This window comes from Gadus chalcogrammus, chromosome 12, assembly GCF_026213295.1.
Source record: "Gadus chalcogrammus isolate NIFS_2021 chromosome 12, NIFS_Gcha_1.0, whole genome shotgun sequence".
NCBI lineage: Eukaryota > Metazoa > Chordata > Actinopteri > Gadiformes > Gadidae > Gadus > Gadus chalcogrammus.
In genome coordinates this window covers 26331119-26350206 of record NC_079423.1, presented here as the reverse complement: position 1 = coordinate 26350206, position 19088 = coordinate 26331119, and the positions used below count along the sequence as shown (strand labels likewise).

Here is a 19088-nt window from a genome sequence, read left to right as displayed (position 1 = left end):
TAGGATGTGTTTCAGGGAGTTTCTAAGGAACAGTCAATAAAGGTGTGGGTTATTTCACAATTATATTTATTTCTCATGACCAAAAATGCACACTGCGGGACATAGACCCTAATATCATGACCGCGACTTGAGTTAAATAGTTAAAGTCAGGATTCTCATTATAATTGAATCCTCTGAAGACATATTTTGGTGAAAGGACTGAGCATTAGCTCTTCTTCACTAGGCCAAGTTGTAAGAGCTCGAGCGCTGAATGTCTGTTTCACTGGCGCGATTCTTTTTTGAAATTGGCCCAAATATGACACCAAAAATGGTTGACGTGGTTGGTAATTTATTTGTTACGTAACCGAAGCAAGGACCTTAAGAATGAATGTCAGCAACATTTCAGCCGGTCGCACAGCTTGTGTCCTCTGGTCTGCTCTCTGTGTCGAGGCGGGGCCATGGAGGCCCCTCCATCCCTACAGAGCGGACAGTGGAGGGTGAGGAGTACATCGAGTAACTCGAGGCTAATAGGTGCCCTAACGCCATGTATCCATTACCGCTCTCAGAAGCTTTAAAAAGGAAAAGAAGCTGGTGAAAACAATATTACACTCTTAGGGAGAACTCTTAATGGACTCAACTAAGCAACAGTGTTTTCAGTTCAATCCTCTGCCTAAGAGGGAGAGTAATGAGAGAGAGAGATAGAGGAATAACATCAGACATATCCGTTACAAAAAGCATGCTCTCGTTATCTTTTAAAGGTTGCGACAGACGTGACATTTTTAGGGGATTTAAGCAGCCAAAATAGACGGGTCCTAAGTGAAGAGAGCAAAGAAATACAGCCCAACTACATCCATACTCCGTTTGCTTTGCTCCCTTCCAGTAATATGATTATACTTAGTGGGTTGCGCTACAAATATGAACCGAAATTCGTGATGCTGTCGGCTTCATGCAGATTAACCATCCCTCTTTGATTCCTATGGATTCTGGTTGAATGACAATGTTTGGGGAGACCTTGCTCCAAAAATCAAGGGGAGCAGAGGCATGGAGTGCGTGTATGTGGAGTATATGTTGTACGTCCTTGCACTTAAAAATAGAACTTAACATTGTTTAGCATCTTATCATAGCTATCTTACTGTACCGACAGCAACATATTGTTTCTCTTTCTTCTGACAAGGGTACTTATTGTAAGTCACTTTGGATAAAAGCGTCCGCTAATTGCCTGAAATTGCCTGAAAAAACAAAAGGAGCAGCACAAAAGGTTAATTATTCATCAGAATACAACTATAGTTGTATTCATGACGAGCTCCGAAGGCTCACAATGGGTCCAACGCTGTGCACTCATAAGCCCCTTTCACACACACTAGCCCGTTCTCAATCCACTCAGTTCTCGTCTGTAGGTTGTGGACTTGTGAAACAGCATCAGTCTCAGCCCAAGTACTGTTCTGTTCTGCATCTGACCAAGTACACTCCTTCACGCCTTCTTGCTCGGCCCATTTGTGCAGGGGTGCATCTTAGGGTATGAACTCGGGACCAAGTATACCAGCATATTGGAATACTGATGGACGTACAGACTCTTTGCACAGGATCGGTTCCTCCAGGTGATACATCGAACCTTTCAAGTTTTTCTGTATATTTGAACAGAGTCCTTGAGACTGTTATATTACACGCACGTTCCACACTAGTGCGGTCCACGCTACAAAACCTCTCATCAATGCATTACCACCACAGTAAACATTAATAAATGATCAAAATTAATGCATTGATTCAGCATTCCACTTGTATGTAGGTAAGCTATCTAAGCCTAATAGGATGTTACAGAAATAATTTCTTTGATATCGTATTGAGCAAAAATAAAGGTCAGTGACATTTCAAATGTCAATGTCAATGACCATTTTAATATTTACATTCTTCCCTGTCCATTCATACTGTCCAGTTATATATAATCCACCAGGACTGTGACTAAGACTTTTAGTCTTTTAAGTAGGCAGCCTAGCCCAAGAGAGCAGTTTATCAACATCGTTCAGTGCCATCTGGCTGGACTCGATTCAATCGCTTCTCGTTTCATCGTTCAAAACCAAATTGAGCAAAAGCGACAAGATTTCCATTGAAATTCCTAATCTCCCAGGGGTGCTGTTGTTTTTTTACATGTTTATTTCAGTTGCCATAGTACCACAATTGTTGTTTAAGAGGTGCTCCTAAAATGTCTGCCGAAACCTACAAGACAAGATATTCAGGCAAGATATTGACAAGAACATTAAGGCATTTCTGCGATTGAGGTGACGGCAAATCCGATTGGACTAAGGTAAATGTTTGGCAGGGATAATGGTGAAGATTGGATGCCGTTATTATTGAGATGGAAAATTTCATAATTCATTACTGACTAGTCATTGCTTAAAGATTATTTCCTATGCAGTTGCTACCATTTCGAGTCTGTTATTCTACTTTCACGACCATGCTAGAAAGAAGAAGAGGGAACCGGTTGGATGACTCAACAGCGCAATTAAAATACCCATCTACCATGTTAATTAAAAAACCTAAAAGACCTTTGTCAAATAGCAACATATCAAACTTGATGAATCGTGCACTCAACAATTCGCATCAGGACTGGCTATTTGTGGTCAATTTATTTGAGTTTATGGAGGACAAAAAAATAATGCTTCAGTCAAAGACTCAAAATGTTTATTTTTGACAGCTTCAATTTGTTGTTCAATCTCTGGGTGAGTATGTTTGGGAAATGAGAGCCATCTTCCTACGATTACAGAAAATAGTGTTTCAACTTGGAGCCCTGACTGTTGAATGTCCCTGTTGCATAAAGTCTGAGGAGGTCCATCAGAGAAACCTTGGGAAGGTTTCCAAGGCTAAAGAAGACGATTGAAATAATTTCTTATTTAACCTGCTATTTTCATTTGAAAGCTATTTACGCTAAAATAATTACAACTTTCCACCAAAGTGTTTCCATAATGAACACATTTTGTTGGTTTTACGTCATTGCATTTGTTCATGTACATTTGTTCCTCGTGTTTTCCCCAGGCACTCCCACTCACTGATTAAATGCAGTACAGTGCGTGCGTTTATTCTTTGCATGATAATGATTAGCTCAAATGCTCAAATCAATGTTTTTGTTTTATGGTAACTTGAAGTAGCCAACCCCCATATGTCCAAAGCCGTGTGTCTTGATTGGAACTTACATTGAAGCTCTGCCGTAACCGAGTCGGATTCGCCCAATGAGTGGATCCTAGAGCCATGAAATAGTTGTATTTGGGGGGTTTTAAACATACATGTGCAAATTAAAATGAACCATTTTAGAAGTTTTAGTATTAGTTTATTCAAGATATTGTCTGAACGACAAGTCTGCGTCATGGCTGCCCTGTTCAGAATTGTATGGTGCAGCTGGACAGGAGCAAAGTTGAGATCTTGGTCCACATTTATCCAGTTCTTAGTGTGACATGATCAAATGTATCTGGACAATTCAACCGATATCTAGGTAGAAAACAAGCACAAATCTGGGGGAACGGGTAATTTCACTTGGTTTTAACCAATTGCTGTCTTGTGTTGTTTGAGGTTGTGGGTGATCTGAAATGGTCAAACAAAAACTTTGTAACCAGTAGGAAACGTCGAAAAAAGTTTTTGTAAAGTTCTCAAACAACACAGACTGTTCCACACGTGCAAATTGGTTTTCTTCAGTAGAATATCTCGGTAACAATGTGCAAGGGGAGTAACTGTGCCCCTTGTAGTTCTTAGTTCCCGCCCCAGGCTCTGTGCCGTATCCACTCTGAAGTTCTGCTATAACAGAGGACTGCTGGATCCCTGTTTGGGGAAACCAAGTTCATGTTCATTTTCCATGAATGAGGCTGCTAACAGTTGAACACAAATTAATCAGCTACTGTTTATCAATTAAGCCACGGAACAAATTACCTCTACAGCTTTGGCCATTGGTCCATGATTAAGACGTGTTAGTTTAGGCTTTTTACAACATTACACCTTTTGTCATAATCAAAAATCATTATTTTGCCTTTGCATTCAGAGGATTACATTACAGAACAGGGGGGGGGAAGATAACTCATGGAAAAACATTGTTGCAGCTAAGAAGAAAATGTAATGACATTTGAAAACTGAATCTTTGACTGTATCCTATCGTGTATGCAGCATGTTCTGATAGCTATGAAGTCCTTGACTTCCCACTAGTCGTTTAGTCCCAAAATGTAGAGTTCAGAAAAATAAATGAATACGATTTATAGCGCTTTCGATTTTCATACAGGTTCAGACATATATCATTTGTCCAGAGAAAGGGCCGATCCCTACATAATCATTTTTACATCTACCCACCTAATTGACACCATCTCTAGACATTTAATCCATTTTCTAGTTGGTATACCTCTCCCACACCTTCACACGTTCAATCTTTGGTACATTCAGTATACACGAGTTATCCGTGCAGTTTGAGTGGGCTTTCAAGGGAGTGATCAATATCACATGTCCGGCAAATACCCACAACCCAAAATAACAAGAGTAATTTTCTATATTATGTTGGATGGTGAATAGGCACTGGAGAGTAGAAAAGTGTGTGTAAGTGTGTGTGTGTGCGTGAAAAAGGGAAAGAGAGCATAGAGTCATTTTGTGCTGTCAGACAACTGTAATTGCAGCAGCTATATTCAAGGCACAGCTTTGATTATTGAATTTTTGTTTTCCAATAAGCAGCATAATTGGTTGCATTCAGACACTTTCAAACAAGCCACTTTCCAATACTATTTTTTACCTACCTACTACCACCAAACCGTTAAAACTAAATATCCACTTAAGTACATCTGTGAAGAAAACATGTTTAATCATCTACAAAATAGTTTCTGACCCTTGAAATGTTGGAATGGAAATTTAGGAGTCTTGATAAAATCCATATTAAAGTCTGGCATGTCTAAACCTAATTCTTTACCAGAGAGTAACACTAAACTCAATGTTAAATATCTAATGCTTTACCTAAAGTAACACTAAACTCAATGTTTAATAGCTCAAGCTTTACCTAAAGCAACACTAGACTCAATGTTAAATACCTAATTCTTTACCTCAACAACACTAAAACCAATAATGGTGAATTTTTGAACATTGGTAAAATTATGAAGCATTCTTACAACCCCAGTTACTGTCCAGGGGATCAGGGGAGTAACAAATAATGTTTTTCCAGTGGACAAGGAGACTAAGACGGTAAACAACAGGTTTATTAAATGAGATAAGACAAGATAAGAATCAATTTCCAAAAAGGGGAAAGCGCAAAACAAAAAACAACTAATCACCAAACTACAACTAAATACTATCTAACCAAAGTAGCTCACTTTATCAGTTCCATGAAACATAACATCACTAGTATGCACATAAGCAGTGTGTCGACTACAGAACAGCCCACTGGCCCTGTGCTCCCGTCTGCTCCCATCTTGTATTCATCCCACTCTGCTGAGCACAGGTGCACTCCACTAACTGATTGCTAGAGTTCAAGGAGGAGGGGGGAAGGGTGGCAATCTTGGGAGAACCCAGATAAACACAAACAAAACACTATGACCGTAACGCACGCACGCACGCACACACGCACACACACACACACACAATATATTTATGCTGTATGTCTGCAATGGGCTTCGTTTTTTATTGTGCTTTGTATGCAGCTGAGTCCAAGAAAAATTGCCCATTAAAGTATACATCAATCAATCAATATGACTAACATATGATATAATATGACAAACCACATATGTACTAGATAGCTTGGTACATGCAACATGTGTGTTAAAATGATGACCTAACCCATTAGCTGGTCTCTGATGTACAGGCAAGGATTAAATCATAGAGATTACTCCCCAAGTGTTTGTGTAGTTCCTCTAATCCCGTAGGTTAAGATAATAACGTCTCTCGGCTCTGGCCGGTGTATAACTGGTTGTTGTGTTCATCTGGGAAACCGTGCACCGAAATATGCTGCATTTTATTTCAGACCCTGGTGTATAGGTTTATGGGGACATTACAGCCCAATCAATGTACTGAAGAATCCAATGTATCCTGAAGGAAAAGATGAACAAAGTTTTTAATGAATACATAGTCGGTAGCTCGGCGTCCAAAATAGATAAAAGCCAAAATGATTATCCAAAAAAGCAATATGTCGCTGGCATGTCTTGAGACGTGTTGTTTTGTGGCAGAGAGCGCAGGGACTCCTACTGTGATGGTTGCGCACACACACAGACACACAAACACACACACAGCCTATTGAAACCTTGAGGCTTACGGTTCATTCATCCACAACATCCCACACACTCCATGACAAAGAATATATAAAGAATCTTACTTACATAATACATAAACACACCACAACCTGAACAAATCGTCACTACCTTGCACATAGCCTGACATTCTGTTATTGTTGTTTGAAGAGAAATAGCTTAAGAATGGAATTCATTGTCGCCACAAAATACATAAAAGCCGGCAAACATCATATTTTTTTTAACTGTAGGCTATAATTTATTAGAATTATATAAAAACAGAAATCGAACACAGACAATGTCCATCTATTGCAGGTGAGGAATAGGCGTTTGGCTCAAATGCTGTATTCTGAGTGGAGCACTGCCTTTTGAGCACATCACTGCCAAGTTTTCTAAAAAATATCTTGGCAGGAACCACTTACTATTTATACGCCTCAGCCTGCATAAAACTCGGATGATTCATCAAAACAAGATTTATTTTTAAATAATGAAAGAATAATGGTAGCCCTACCTCTTAAACTCTACCTGTCCAAAACAGTGTTCTAGGAACCAGTGTTTCCTTGTTATTTTCATTTTTGTGAGCATTACAACCTCAAAAAGAAACAATCCCTCATTGCTGATTTTAAAGTTGACTTTAAACAGATTTTAAAGTTTAAAGTTGGTTGGATTTTACAGTGATCTTACAATACTGCAATTGCATTATTTATTAATGAATTGATGTAATCACTGTTGTTTGGCCCTATTCTTCAAACTACCACCAGACCATTAATGAAGTCTCAGCTTGTCAAGTTGACGAAAGAGCCAAGAAATGTCCATTTCATATGAAGTTATAAATATATAATCAAAGAACAAAGTTTTCTCAGCTACTTGATTTTCGAGAGCTGGTCTAGAGAAGCAAGACATTTATAAATAAGTTGCATCAAGAATCATGTTCCGGCCCTGATATATATATATTTGAAAATACAAAATACAGATGGGTTATGGCTCAGTGCTACTGCTGTGCGTAGGCTAGGATGGTAAAGTGAGAGATGGTAGAGTGAGAGAGGCAAGTTGAGTGCCAAACTGCCAAAAAGAAGAGTGTTATGGCCCACATACAGATAAGAGCAGACTGGTTTGTGATGGAAAGGACTCAACATTAGTTATTTTGAGATATATGGGGAAACAATAAAATTAAAGTGTTATTGATAGGGATATCACAAAGATGGGTGAAGGAGAGAGATACTTTGTATTCACTCAGTGGTTATCAGTCAATTTGGATCTCTTCTGTGTTCTGCTCCTTGATGTATTATGTTATTATGATTAGGCATTAACAGACTGTGGATACCTTTTTGTTAGGTACCATATATATTATTTTATAATATATATCAATAACAGCCATGTTGTTGCTCAATGGCAAAATATTTTGAATCAACGAAATAACGAATTAATATTACCATATGAAAAGTTCATTGTTCACATAAATTGGATTGTTTTACCCCTTGGAACCGTTGGTAGACATTACATTACAGAATAATATATATATGCTATAGCCTATCATGTTGTTCCAATTCAAGTAAAATGGGAAGAAATCAAAGTAAAACATTGTCCCAACTTGTACGGGGAAATCCATCAGCCAAAGTCTCTCCATACAACCTCTACATTATATATTTTTAAAGCCATCTCTATGTTCTGATGGTGCTGCATTTGAACCATTATTCGTTTTACTCTGGTATCTTAAAGGAAACGATGAACATACAGATACTCAGAAACGTCCCGTGATAAAATAAGCATATAAAATAATAGTAAAACAGATTGCTTAATTACCCTCCAAAATCTCCTCCACAACGCATCCACCGTCCTCACGTGGGAACAAAGGGAAGTCCCGCCGCCCCGCGTGTTTCCAGCGACCACAAATTAAAAGCTCCCCATGTTGTACGAACAGTGGGAGATCCTCTGGCTGATGGGTGAATTCCTCTGTTCTCCTCGGACAGGCAGGTCTGACTCTGCACCCCGATACGTGTTACGGTCGCGGTCCGTGTCTTTTATTCAGCGTGCGTTTATGCTGCTCGCCCTCTTTTGGGGTTGTTGACTCTTTACTTTGCCGTTGCGCCTACGTCACTTTCGTCCGGTGCGCACTCAGTCGATATGCCTTTCAGTGCGTAATATGAAAAAAAACTTAAAAACGGTAGCGTGTGTAACCTAGTTTAAGCCGAGGCGAGAACCAGCTTACTCTGTTCAGATCCAGTGTATTTGAAGTCGGTGTCCCCCTCCTCCCTCCTCTCCTGTCAGCGCGTACGGACCAATAGGGAGCGGGGGAAGAGCGAGCGGCAGAATATCCTCGTCCGACGGTGAATATTTGATCTACATTCACGTCTGCTGAAGAGCTGAAGTAAAGCTATCGAAGGCATTTATACAGTTAAGGACAACCAAGTTTGGTCTTATACTCGTTTATTATTTTCAAATATTATTGTAGTGTCACTGTTTACATGATGTTTATCAATTATAATGTATTACGCATGTGTGCTTAATAATAATACCAATAATAATACTTTGCCCATTCAGACAAACAAGAACAAAATGTTCTTGCTTCACATGCTCCAACTACCAAAACAAATTATCTGACACACAAGATCATTTGTTTTTCATACTTTCATACTTACATATAAACACATAGGCCTACATGTACACATACACGGCCATTTATCCCAATCTGTGTGTGTGATAGCCAAATCCATGTGAGAGTGTATGTGATCACGGCCTGTGTGGTTGGGAGTGTGGGGTGGGGTTTCGTAGGTAGTGGGATGATGTGTGAAGTCTTCCAGCCTGTTGGGACATTCACTAAACACACGCACACACAAACTGTGTGTCTAGTGAATGTTGGATAATGGGCTTGCTCCTCACCATGTATCTCCAGGGCAGAGGCTGATGCCGTCAGAGCTGGTGGACTTGAGGTGTCAAAAGATGCTGGCCGACTGAAATTCTGAAATTCCACTCGATCTTTAGCCAGGTACTGACTCCAGCACCTCAGATTCACCTCCTCTTTCAGAGCTCCTAGTGGTTCTGAAACATGGGGAATAAAGTTAATTTGAAGAGACCAACTCATATGGTCCCAAATGACTTGTGGTGCTTCCTTGGCATACATGTTTGCACATCCAAGTCTGTGACTACCGTGTGCGTGTGACTGTAGCACTAGGTCATCTTCTTGGGTGAATAATCTATTCCAGTTTAGCATCAGACCTTTTAGTCTATCACGGTGGACCCCGTTTTTGGCACCATGTTTAAATGTCAAAGAAGTGTGCAAATACAACTTCTTTTTTTTGTCACTAACTAACCTTTAGTTTTTTGAATGGTTGATGAATTTATTTATTTATTTTTTCTTGAGAGTTGGAAATTAATTTAGTGTATGCCGTCATGAAATCCATGAAATTGAAGCTGTGAAATTCATGGATTTTGTGTTATGTGTTTTTGTATCCAATGACCTAGTAACCCTGTAAGTACTGTCTGTGAAAATGTATTAAATATGTGAATTATATAAAAAGAAAAAAAAGAAGTGTGCGAATACAAAAGTTGCTCTTAGCTAGAGCAGGACCGATATATATATTTATATATATTAATATTTTACCAGCCGATATTGGCATATTACAGATAGGGTTGGAAAACTTTAGAAATGGTTTGATGTATGAATATAATAACCCCTTTATAAATCCTCTACTGCGGTGGAACCTTTAAAGGGGAAATATTATACCACCAGGTGTGAGTATGATTAGCCTTACAAGCCGTTTGGAAGATCTGCCCCATATGACATCACTAGTGGGTGTGTCCACCTAGATCTGTGCTGGATAGATCAGTCTACCAGCCTACCCAGTGGACTGAAGTAATGGTGTGTTCCTGAATCCTCGACCGCCAGACTTCCGAGTCGAAAGTCGAAGATCTTCCAGCTTTCTTATGGCATTTCACGAAGGCACACCCCCTTTTTGTCTTCATCTTTCGAAAATCTGAGAGTAGACCGAGAGCAGTGATGACTAATTTGACACGTAGGTCATTTTAATGTCGATTTTAAATGCTCTTACACACTTGATTACATTGCTACTTTATTCCGGTCACCAATTTATACATTGCATGGTCTTGCTGTGAGTGCAATACAATGGAAAGTTGTGTTGTTTGTTTTCAGCCTGGTTTGCTAAAGAGGCTAATGTAGCTAACAATAAACAACGACTAGCCAATTTCATGACACAATCACAAAGATGAACAGGAACGCTATGAATGCTCCTAGACCGGAAGTGACGTCAAACGTGCAACTCGGAAGGCTGGTGTCCGAGGATTCAGGAACACACCATAAACGTTGCTGATCTATCCAGCACAGATCTAGGTGGACACGCCCACTAGTGATGTCATATGGGGCAGATTTTCAGGATGGCTTGTAAGGCTAATCACACTCACATCTGGTGGTATAATATGCCCCCTTTTAAATTCTCTAACACCTCTGCATAAACACTCCCAACGCTAAGAGTTTTACGTCATGTTTTTTGTGAAAGTTAGTTCCTCCCTATACTATTCATTGGTTCCTTGAGCTCAGGATTTTAATGCGATGTTGTGGCCTGAAGCATTGCTGGAGGGTGAACAGCAAATCCCAAGGAGCTGCTCCACCCCCAGTATACCACAGCATATTTTATATATATATATTGAATATTGGCCGATATATCGTCAGTATGTTTTCCTCTCTAAGATTGGTATTGGAATTGGCCCCTAAAATCCAGGGTCTGGCTCTACTCTTAACACTGTAGTATAACATCCAGTGACATCACTAGGCTGTTTTATTCGGGGCTAAAGCCCCCTATATTATTTAATTAGCCCCAAATATATGTACCAAAAAATCAATATTTATATGTAGCCAAGTCCTTCTAGACAGCCCTTCTGGCAAGAGAATAAACAGTTTCAAAACATAACCAGACTGTTTACCACCTTCAGTGAATATAATATCAGTGTTATATATTTATATACATTATATAAAGTCTGTCTCACTTGTATTCATTGTACTCTGAAATAACGTGTATGGAACTTTAGATGTTTGGGGATAAGCAGCACAGCAGTCAGGTAGCTATTTAAATCTATTATAAAAGCATTCTGGAAAAATTTCGTCGTTTTCCCTCTGGGCCCTGGATGTTTATGAAACCTAGAAACGCCCATGATAACATCTTCTAAACCAGAACTCTGGCACGCTTGGAAGCAATTGACTCTGTGATGTTGTGAGCTGTGCAGATCCTGTGGCATTCCAGGGGATAAGAACACCATTGAGTTGATGTCTTCTGGGTATATCACCTCTCTTTGCACACAAACACACAGTTTGTTTGTTTGTTTGTTTCCCCTCATACTGTGCACCAAGTGAGGAAACTTAAAGGGATACACCGAGATATCTGTTCATTGGCAGTGGCCTGTCCTACCAAGATTCAGACGAGATGGCTTGTTGTACGTTCAAGAGGCGGGCATTAACTCTCTGTTTGCCGCTTCCATTGACTTTTAAAGCTATAGTAGCCTAGCTTAAATTCATGTGAGGGGAATGCACCTTCACTTACGTTACAACAATTTCCAGTGTGTTCTGAGTAGTGGCTAATTCAAAACAAGTGCCAGTAACAAAACCACAAGATCGTAGGTTTTCTACAAACTAACAGATAATTTGCCGCTATTTATGGCACTGTGATTACCCTCCCATGGACCATCCAGCCAGAAGCAGCTGATAATAGAATTGCACAAGCAGCAAAGAACGGAACACATTGGAAAAAACTATTTTATGGAATTTACATCTAGACCTACAGATTTAAAATGTGTTGAACAATTATCTGTTAATCCTCACAAAACACCAACAATAGAAGTGTAACAAAATGTAATGTACAATATTACCTACAGAATCATATTTTCATCTCAATTCATAATTGTAAAAGTGACCATCTAACTTTTTATTATTAAGTTAACAATAAAGAGGATTAATGGTTATTTCTACAATAATACATTTTCTCTTCTCTTCTCTTCTCTTCTCTTCATGAGGGGGAGGGGTTAGGGGAAAAGATTTTCTGCCCCTAACTGTATTTCCTCTAAATCCCCGATCTCTTATCAACCATGACCAGGTTGAATCCTGTAAACCCAGAAGCAGGTTCCAGATTAAATAAAAACAAAATGATATCTTCAGTGTCATCACTCACAACAATATGTATTTAATTCCATAGAAGCACTTCATCGACCCTATTGCTTTGACTCTTCAAGCCAAAAAAAAACATTTCAGTTCAAAGCAGGAAAGAGAAATACGACAGATGTGGTAATTCTTGAGGGTGGACGCAATATTAAACCATTTTATCAAAAGGTTTAGCACCGCCCTAAATAAAACTGCAAGAAGCCCATGGGGGATAGACCTTTTGGATGTAATCCTTTGGTCTGTTTGTTAAGCAGTTAGATGTCCATGGGGAGGGTGTGTGTGCGTGTGTGCGTGCATGCATATGAGCATATGAGTCACCAACAGCCCATTCTTGCTGTGATTCATAGACATATGTGGTAAGGGAGGGGACATTGGCTCTTACTTTGTTTGTCCATGTCCTTGACACAGGGTTTGTTAGCAAAGGGCACTGGGCTGACTACCTTTCGATGACTTCTTGTTACGGGGAGGAATGAAAGTTTATGCTATATTGTATAATGTTGTATACATCTTTATAGAAGGAAATGGATCCATTTGAATCCAAATAGATTAAGAGCAGATCTGATAGGCAGTGCACACACACATCGTCCTTGAGTGTTAAGATAAGTGTTTTGACAAAACACTTTTTTGAAAAAGCTTGTAGGTAAAGCATTTGACAACACTGTAGTATACGGTCAGTGAAGCAAAGCTTGATGCTTTTCTTTGCTTTTTTGAGGAACAGATGCTATTTTGCCGTGTGCTGCTCCAAAGTTGTCAACATGCGCAGATTTGCAGAACTAAACACAGCAGCTGTGACCATGCTTCTTCATAGCTCACTAAAATCGACGAGACTCAAGGTTAACGTTGTCGAAGTTGTGTTGCAGAGGGTAGAGCTACCTCATACATAAACATGCTTATTGAACAGCAAATGCTGCCTTTTATGAGCACAGCATATCTAAGCACCTTTATGTAGCACTCACTTCAAACGTCTCCCCTCACCAGAGTCACGCTTGAATCTAGAAACCCCATGGCTGTAAACAGATCAAAAAAACATTTGTTCCTCTCCCAGGACTTTAACATTAACCAGTTATATTCCATGCAATAAATTGGATACACAATGCAATAACACAAAGCACACCTCACCCTTCACAAGTCCCTGGTGAAGACTGGGGTTGGGGGAAAGTGGGTCTAGTGGGGTAAGGGGTCATGTCTAGTCTACATGATCTCTGTAAAAGCCTGGGAGAATGAACCAACTGTTGGTTTATTTTCAAACGGTATAAAACGGTATATAAGAAGAGGAGAAGGGATCGAAGCACATTTCGTATCTTGTTATGAACCACAGACATTTCAGCATCTCCCCTGAAGCCTTTTTCACAAAATCATTCATTCATTCATTGATCCATCCATCTAATCGTCCGTGCAGCCATCCAACCAATGATCTGTTGATTTGCTAATTTGACACAAGGAATTTGAAACAAGCTAATCTAATCAAGATCTTTGTAGGTTGGATGAGGAAACCCTGGATCACCAAGCTTTCTTTGTTTGTCAACACTAACATGATTGTGGATGAAAATGTATTCATTCATATTGGGGTGAATGATCAATGATGTAAACCCAGGGTATTGCATGTCAACATCAAAGTGTTCAGTTGCACAGCTCAGAGAGGATTGGATCCCCTCAGCCTGGAAGTGTTTGAATCGTAGTAATGGTAGTAGTCATGGGAGGCTGTGTGGAGAACAACTTGATGTGTTGCTGGCCCTTCAAATCAGACCATGCCCTAATTCTTTGTTTTCATTTGGGTACCAGACTCCATTTATCCTTCTACAATGTTTGTGTGTGTGTGTGTGTGTGTGTGTGTGTGTGTGTGTGTGTGTGTGTGTGTGTGTGTGTGTGTGTGTGTGTGTGTGTGTGTGTGTGTGTGTGTGTGTGTGTGTGTGTGTGTGTGTCTGTATTTATGTTGGTTTTCCAACAGGGGATTTACTTCTTAAGTAACACAGGCATGATTAGGAAGCACTGCCATCTGGTAGTGTGAGGTGCTGAAACACACACACACAGCACATGCATGCACACACACACACACACACACACACACACACACACACACACACACACACACACACACACACACACACACACACACAATCATGTGAAAATCCATACTGTCACATACTGTATATGTGTCCAGACAGACACACATACACACCTCGTGATAAAAAAAAGCATGACAAAATGATGCAAAATTCTTTCTTCGTCTCTTCTACTTTCCTATTCTTTAGAGCGAGACACACACACACACACACACACACACACACACACACACACACACACACACACACACACACACACACACACACACACACACACACACACACACACACACACACACACAGTATGAACCTTGAGTGTTGCGTCGGAGGCTAATGGCTGGCTGACATCCAAGTGTCTAATTGTGCGATCCTGCGGGATTATAATAACAATCAGTGTCACTCAGCCTCTCCGGGGGCTGCGTTTTCTCAGCCACTTAAAGGTCAAGCGCCTTAACGGGGGACAACTGTTTGCAGGCAGGTGTCCCATCGTGATCACTGATGTGGTAACACACATTATTATGAGGTGCCCTTGATTGAATACTGTATAGCATGTATAACAGCAGAGAATTTGGCTCGCAGAAAAGCTGCGCTAGAACCTTCCTACTGCCCCTCATCTGGTCCATTTGGGGGCATTGAGGGTAGGGCTCAGGGCAGCAGGCCTGTCACAGAGACAGGAGTGAGGCAGTTTGGTTGTTATAGGTATAGGTACAGGTTTTACTGTGTTATACTTTTAGGATCTATATTTTTTAACATTTGTCAATTTGATAGATCATAGTAATGTTATATTTCTTGGGCACATTAAAAATCATGTTTTTATCACGAATCACTGGTTTCAGCTGCAATTTGAGAAAGTGAACAGCAAAAAAAAGTTAGATTCCAAAGGCAGGACATCCATTTTTTTCTGTATAGAAATGTATATATAAAAGAACACATATACATGTATCATATTTATTTTATTTGTATAACTGTATCTATATATATGCTGAGAATCGCCAACACAACTGTATACATTAAAAGTATGGCCTACATAACCAAGTATGTAATGCCTTTCTACAACTGAATAAATCATACTACCTAATAATAAAGTATATTTGATAGTTACGTAATGACGTCAACATGCACGCTCTGCCTCACACGTGAGGCCGGTCCCTGTTCTGTCAACCCACACCTACGGTCTTTACTCATCTGGTAGGATTGAGGCCTGGCATAGTGAGTACTCAGCAGGTTAAAGTGTGTGGCCCATGCCCACTTACATAACACACACGCTCACAAAATCTGTGTCTGAATACATGTAGTGAATATTCATCTTTACCATGCAGTCATTTGCAAGTATATGCTCACTATGTCAGCACATTATAGAGAATGGAAGTAAAATAACACATTATAACTGAGACTGGTTGTCCTAGTGGGCAATGGTGCGAACACACGCACACACACAGACACACAGACACACACACACACACACACACACACACACACACACACACACACACACACACACAAACACACACAAGGGCGGCACTGTCCCCATGTCCTCATATTTATTGTTTTCGCTTTAACTGCTGCATATGCTTTTTATATAAACATCCTTCTAAATACATCAGAGCAAGAGGTCGTCATTATAACAGAGTTCTTACTCGGTGACTCGTATGGAAATCCCACTGGTGCGCGAGCAGGGGGGAGATGGTCCACTTAGTAAGCTTGAGCCACTGCCCCTCATAATAAAATGTAGCACAAACACACACACACACACACACACACACACACACACACACACACACACACACACACACACACTATGATTCAATAGTTAAAGCAGACTGTCTCCGTGTTTACCCTACAGGGCGTTCATTAGGTTCCAGAGAAGGGAGGGCAAATGTGTATTTCAGAACACTGACTGCGTAGTGCGACACAGACAAAGAGAACGTTGGTGGTGTAGGAACCTATTGGCCTTCTGGGGCTTCACACACACGGCTGGATTAACAGTGATGTTTTACTACTGTAATGAATATGATCATGTTTACTTTAATGGGAGGCAGAACATATTGAGATGTATTTAACAGATTTGGCCACGCATGGTTCTGGTTTAACGACTCTGACCTTTTGCGCATCTGTTACAATTATGGCGTGCAGATGTTTGAAGCGATTTGATGCCTGATGCTTCATGGAGCCGGGCTGGCAGAGCCGGCTTTTATATCCATCTCTCCATGAAGGCTGAATCGTGAAGGGCCTCCCGTGATCTGGAACCGAATAAAGATGAATCAATGCATGAGCCTTTAATCTGATAAACATCTCATGGATCTCCGTCTAAAGAACTATTTACATGCAATATTTTAGTGTATGATCGTTTGGCTTGATTCCTGGAAATGGGGGGAAAAACAGCTCTTGGTAAGCGGTGTAAACAGATAATGTGTACAAATAAACAACATATACAGACATGCACACTCACACACACACACACACACACACACACACACACACACACACACACACACACACACACACACACACACACACACACACACATGCTTGTATTTAAAGGGGTAGGTTTGGGCATCTAATTTGTATGAGATTAATGCAAAGTTTTTAGGGTCCAACAACACATCATCTTCATCTGAAGTTATATGACCGCCACATAACATGTTTATTATAAGGCAGGTCAACATTTTGTCATATAAATAGTGTTAGGGACGTAAGCTTGTTTAGTGTCATTGTATGTACAGAAACAAAGAAGCTAATTGCCGTCAATTTGACTTCACCGTCAGGCTTTTGAGTTGCCAAAAGTTCATCGCTATAGCGATGACAAAGCTCAGTAGTGGCATCAGGGATGTGTGTGTGTGTGTGTGTTTGGAGGGGGGGGGGGAGAGACCTCTATCAAAATAGGTCTCTTCCATTTCATAGACAAGCACTGGACCCAGTGTCAGTGCTAATTTCCAGATTGGGATCACCTCACGTGAGGACCAGCAGTCAGTCCAGACTGGCTTCGTCTCATCATTGTGTTTAAATCTTACCGAGGTCAACAATGTGTGTGGGCGACGATGTGTCGACTCGATGTGTGAGATGTTTTATAGTATGTCTTTATTTTATTTTTTTCTTGATTGGAGAATCCGACATGAAGTCATCCAAACAGACAGTGGCTGAGACTCACCAAAACACTTCATGCGGACTGTTGCGGAAATTAACAGAAATATCTGAGCATGGCTGGGGAAGAAGGGGGGGTCGTTGGGGCATGAGCGCGGTTCCATAGCGCTGCCCAACAGCTGTAGACATGACATGTAAAGCTGTTCAGGGGTCGGGTGGGGGCTGATCTCCATGTGAATGTCAATGATCTTAATCTTCTGCCAGATGGCAGGATCTGAAGTAGATAAATAGAGGATGCAAGGAGAGCGGTCGCTGTGCTTTCCCTATGCAGGGGTTTCAGTGCAGTCATCCTCACCGGCTTAGAGAGCTGAACAGGATTGTTAGGGCAGAGGGCCAGCGTTGACTCATCATGGGAACGAGGGAGGCACGCGTGTACTGATTCCACATGGTTCATCAGGGTTTTTCCATTCTATATGTTGTATTGTATGACCTTTGAAACGAGTAAGGAGTGAACAGTGACTGCCCGTCGTTAAATTGTCATTTTTGCTTGAAATTTGAGTTCAGTGTCAGGCTTGGAACGGAAGGTGATCCTAATCAGAGGGAGAAAACAAAATTTTCAAGGCAACACCAAATTGTACATTGGGTACATCAGTGTCGCGAGTGAGGCAGAAAAGCAGAGGGCCAATGCTGTAGGGAACTTAATTACATGAAAAACCGGTGAACCAAATGAGTCATCAACAGGTGACACTCATTTGCATATAACCAGCAGTGAATGTGGGACGTTACAGCTGCAAGATTGGGCTGAGTTGATTATGTCAAGCCAACATCAGGCGAAACACGTGGCAGGCGTGACGAGACTGGTTGGAGAACGTTAATACAGTAAAGGAGCTCTGGAGAAGCAGGTGGAGGCCAGCAGCTATGGCACATGGCGGGTATCAAACGGCTATGACAGCCGTTTGATGCCCTGCACTCCACCTCCACACTGCATCTAAGTTTGCTTTCGCATCCTTTGCCAATGTTTGTACCCAACACTCAGTTAGTGTGCCATTCGTATGAATGGCACACTACTGTCCCAGAAGTGGGAGTCACATTGGGAGACAGTGATCAATGTTTGTGAGTGAGTTAGCGCGTGAGTTTGTTAGTGAGGTTAGTCTCTCCAGACATTATAGAAAATACATAATTAAATAGATAACCTGTAAGCCATAATGGTAAATTAGGCAAAGCACTTTTTTTTTACCAACCCACACCCCAGTCAGTCGGTTGGATCACATTGTCAATTTCTGAAACAAACCATTTAGCTTTATTTTTTTCCACAAGTGATTAGTATGAGATAATTACAAAGCTGTGGTTCTTTTTTCCGCCGGCAAACCGTAAAACAGCCATCAGAGATGCACACACTGGCCATCATGGTGGCCTGTTCTCGTCTCCATGGCGATATGCAGTAATCCCCCCACTGTGTCAAAGAGATGCTTTGTTCTTGTTTCTGAGGAGCACCCCCAAATTAGCAGGCCTTCATGGATTTATGGGCTGGTGATAAGCCTACAGTCGCTATGTTTCTATACT

General features: G+C 40.7%; 1 protein-coding gene across 1 annotated transcript in view; it reads right to left on the bottom strand.

Annotated features, from left to right (window-relative positions):
• The window catches only part of pde4ba (phosphodiesterase 4B, cAMP-specific a), a 130722-nt gene extending 122283 nt beyond the window's left edge, over positions 1-8439 (bottom strand). The window contains exon 1 of the mRNA XM_056604007.1: positions 8019-8439. Coding sequence (XP_056459982.1) covers positions 8019-8044 — 26 coding nt within the window. The 5' untranslated portion in view covers positions 8045-8439. The remainder of the gene's footprint in view (positions 1-8018) is intronic.
• Positions 8440-19088: the final 10649 nt, after the last annotated feature.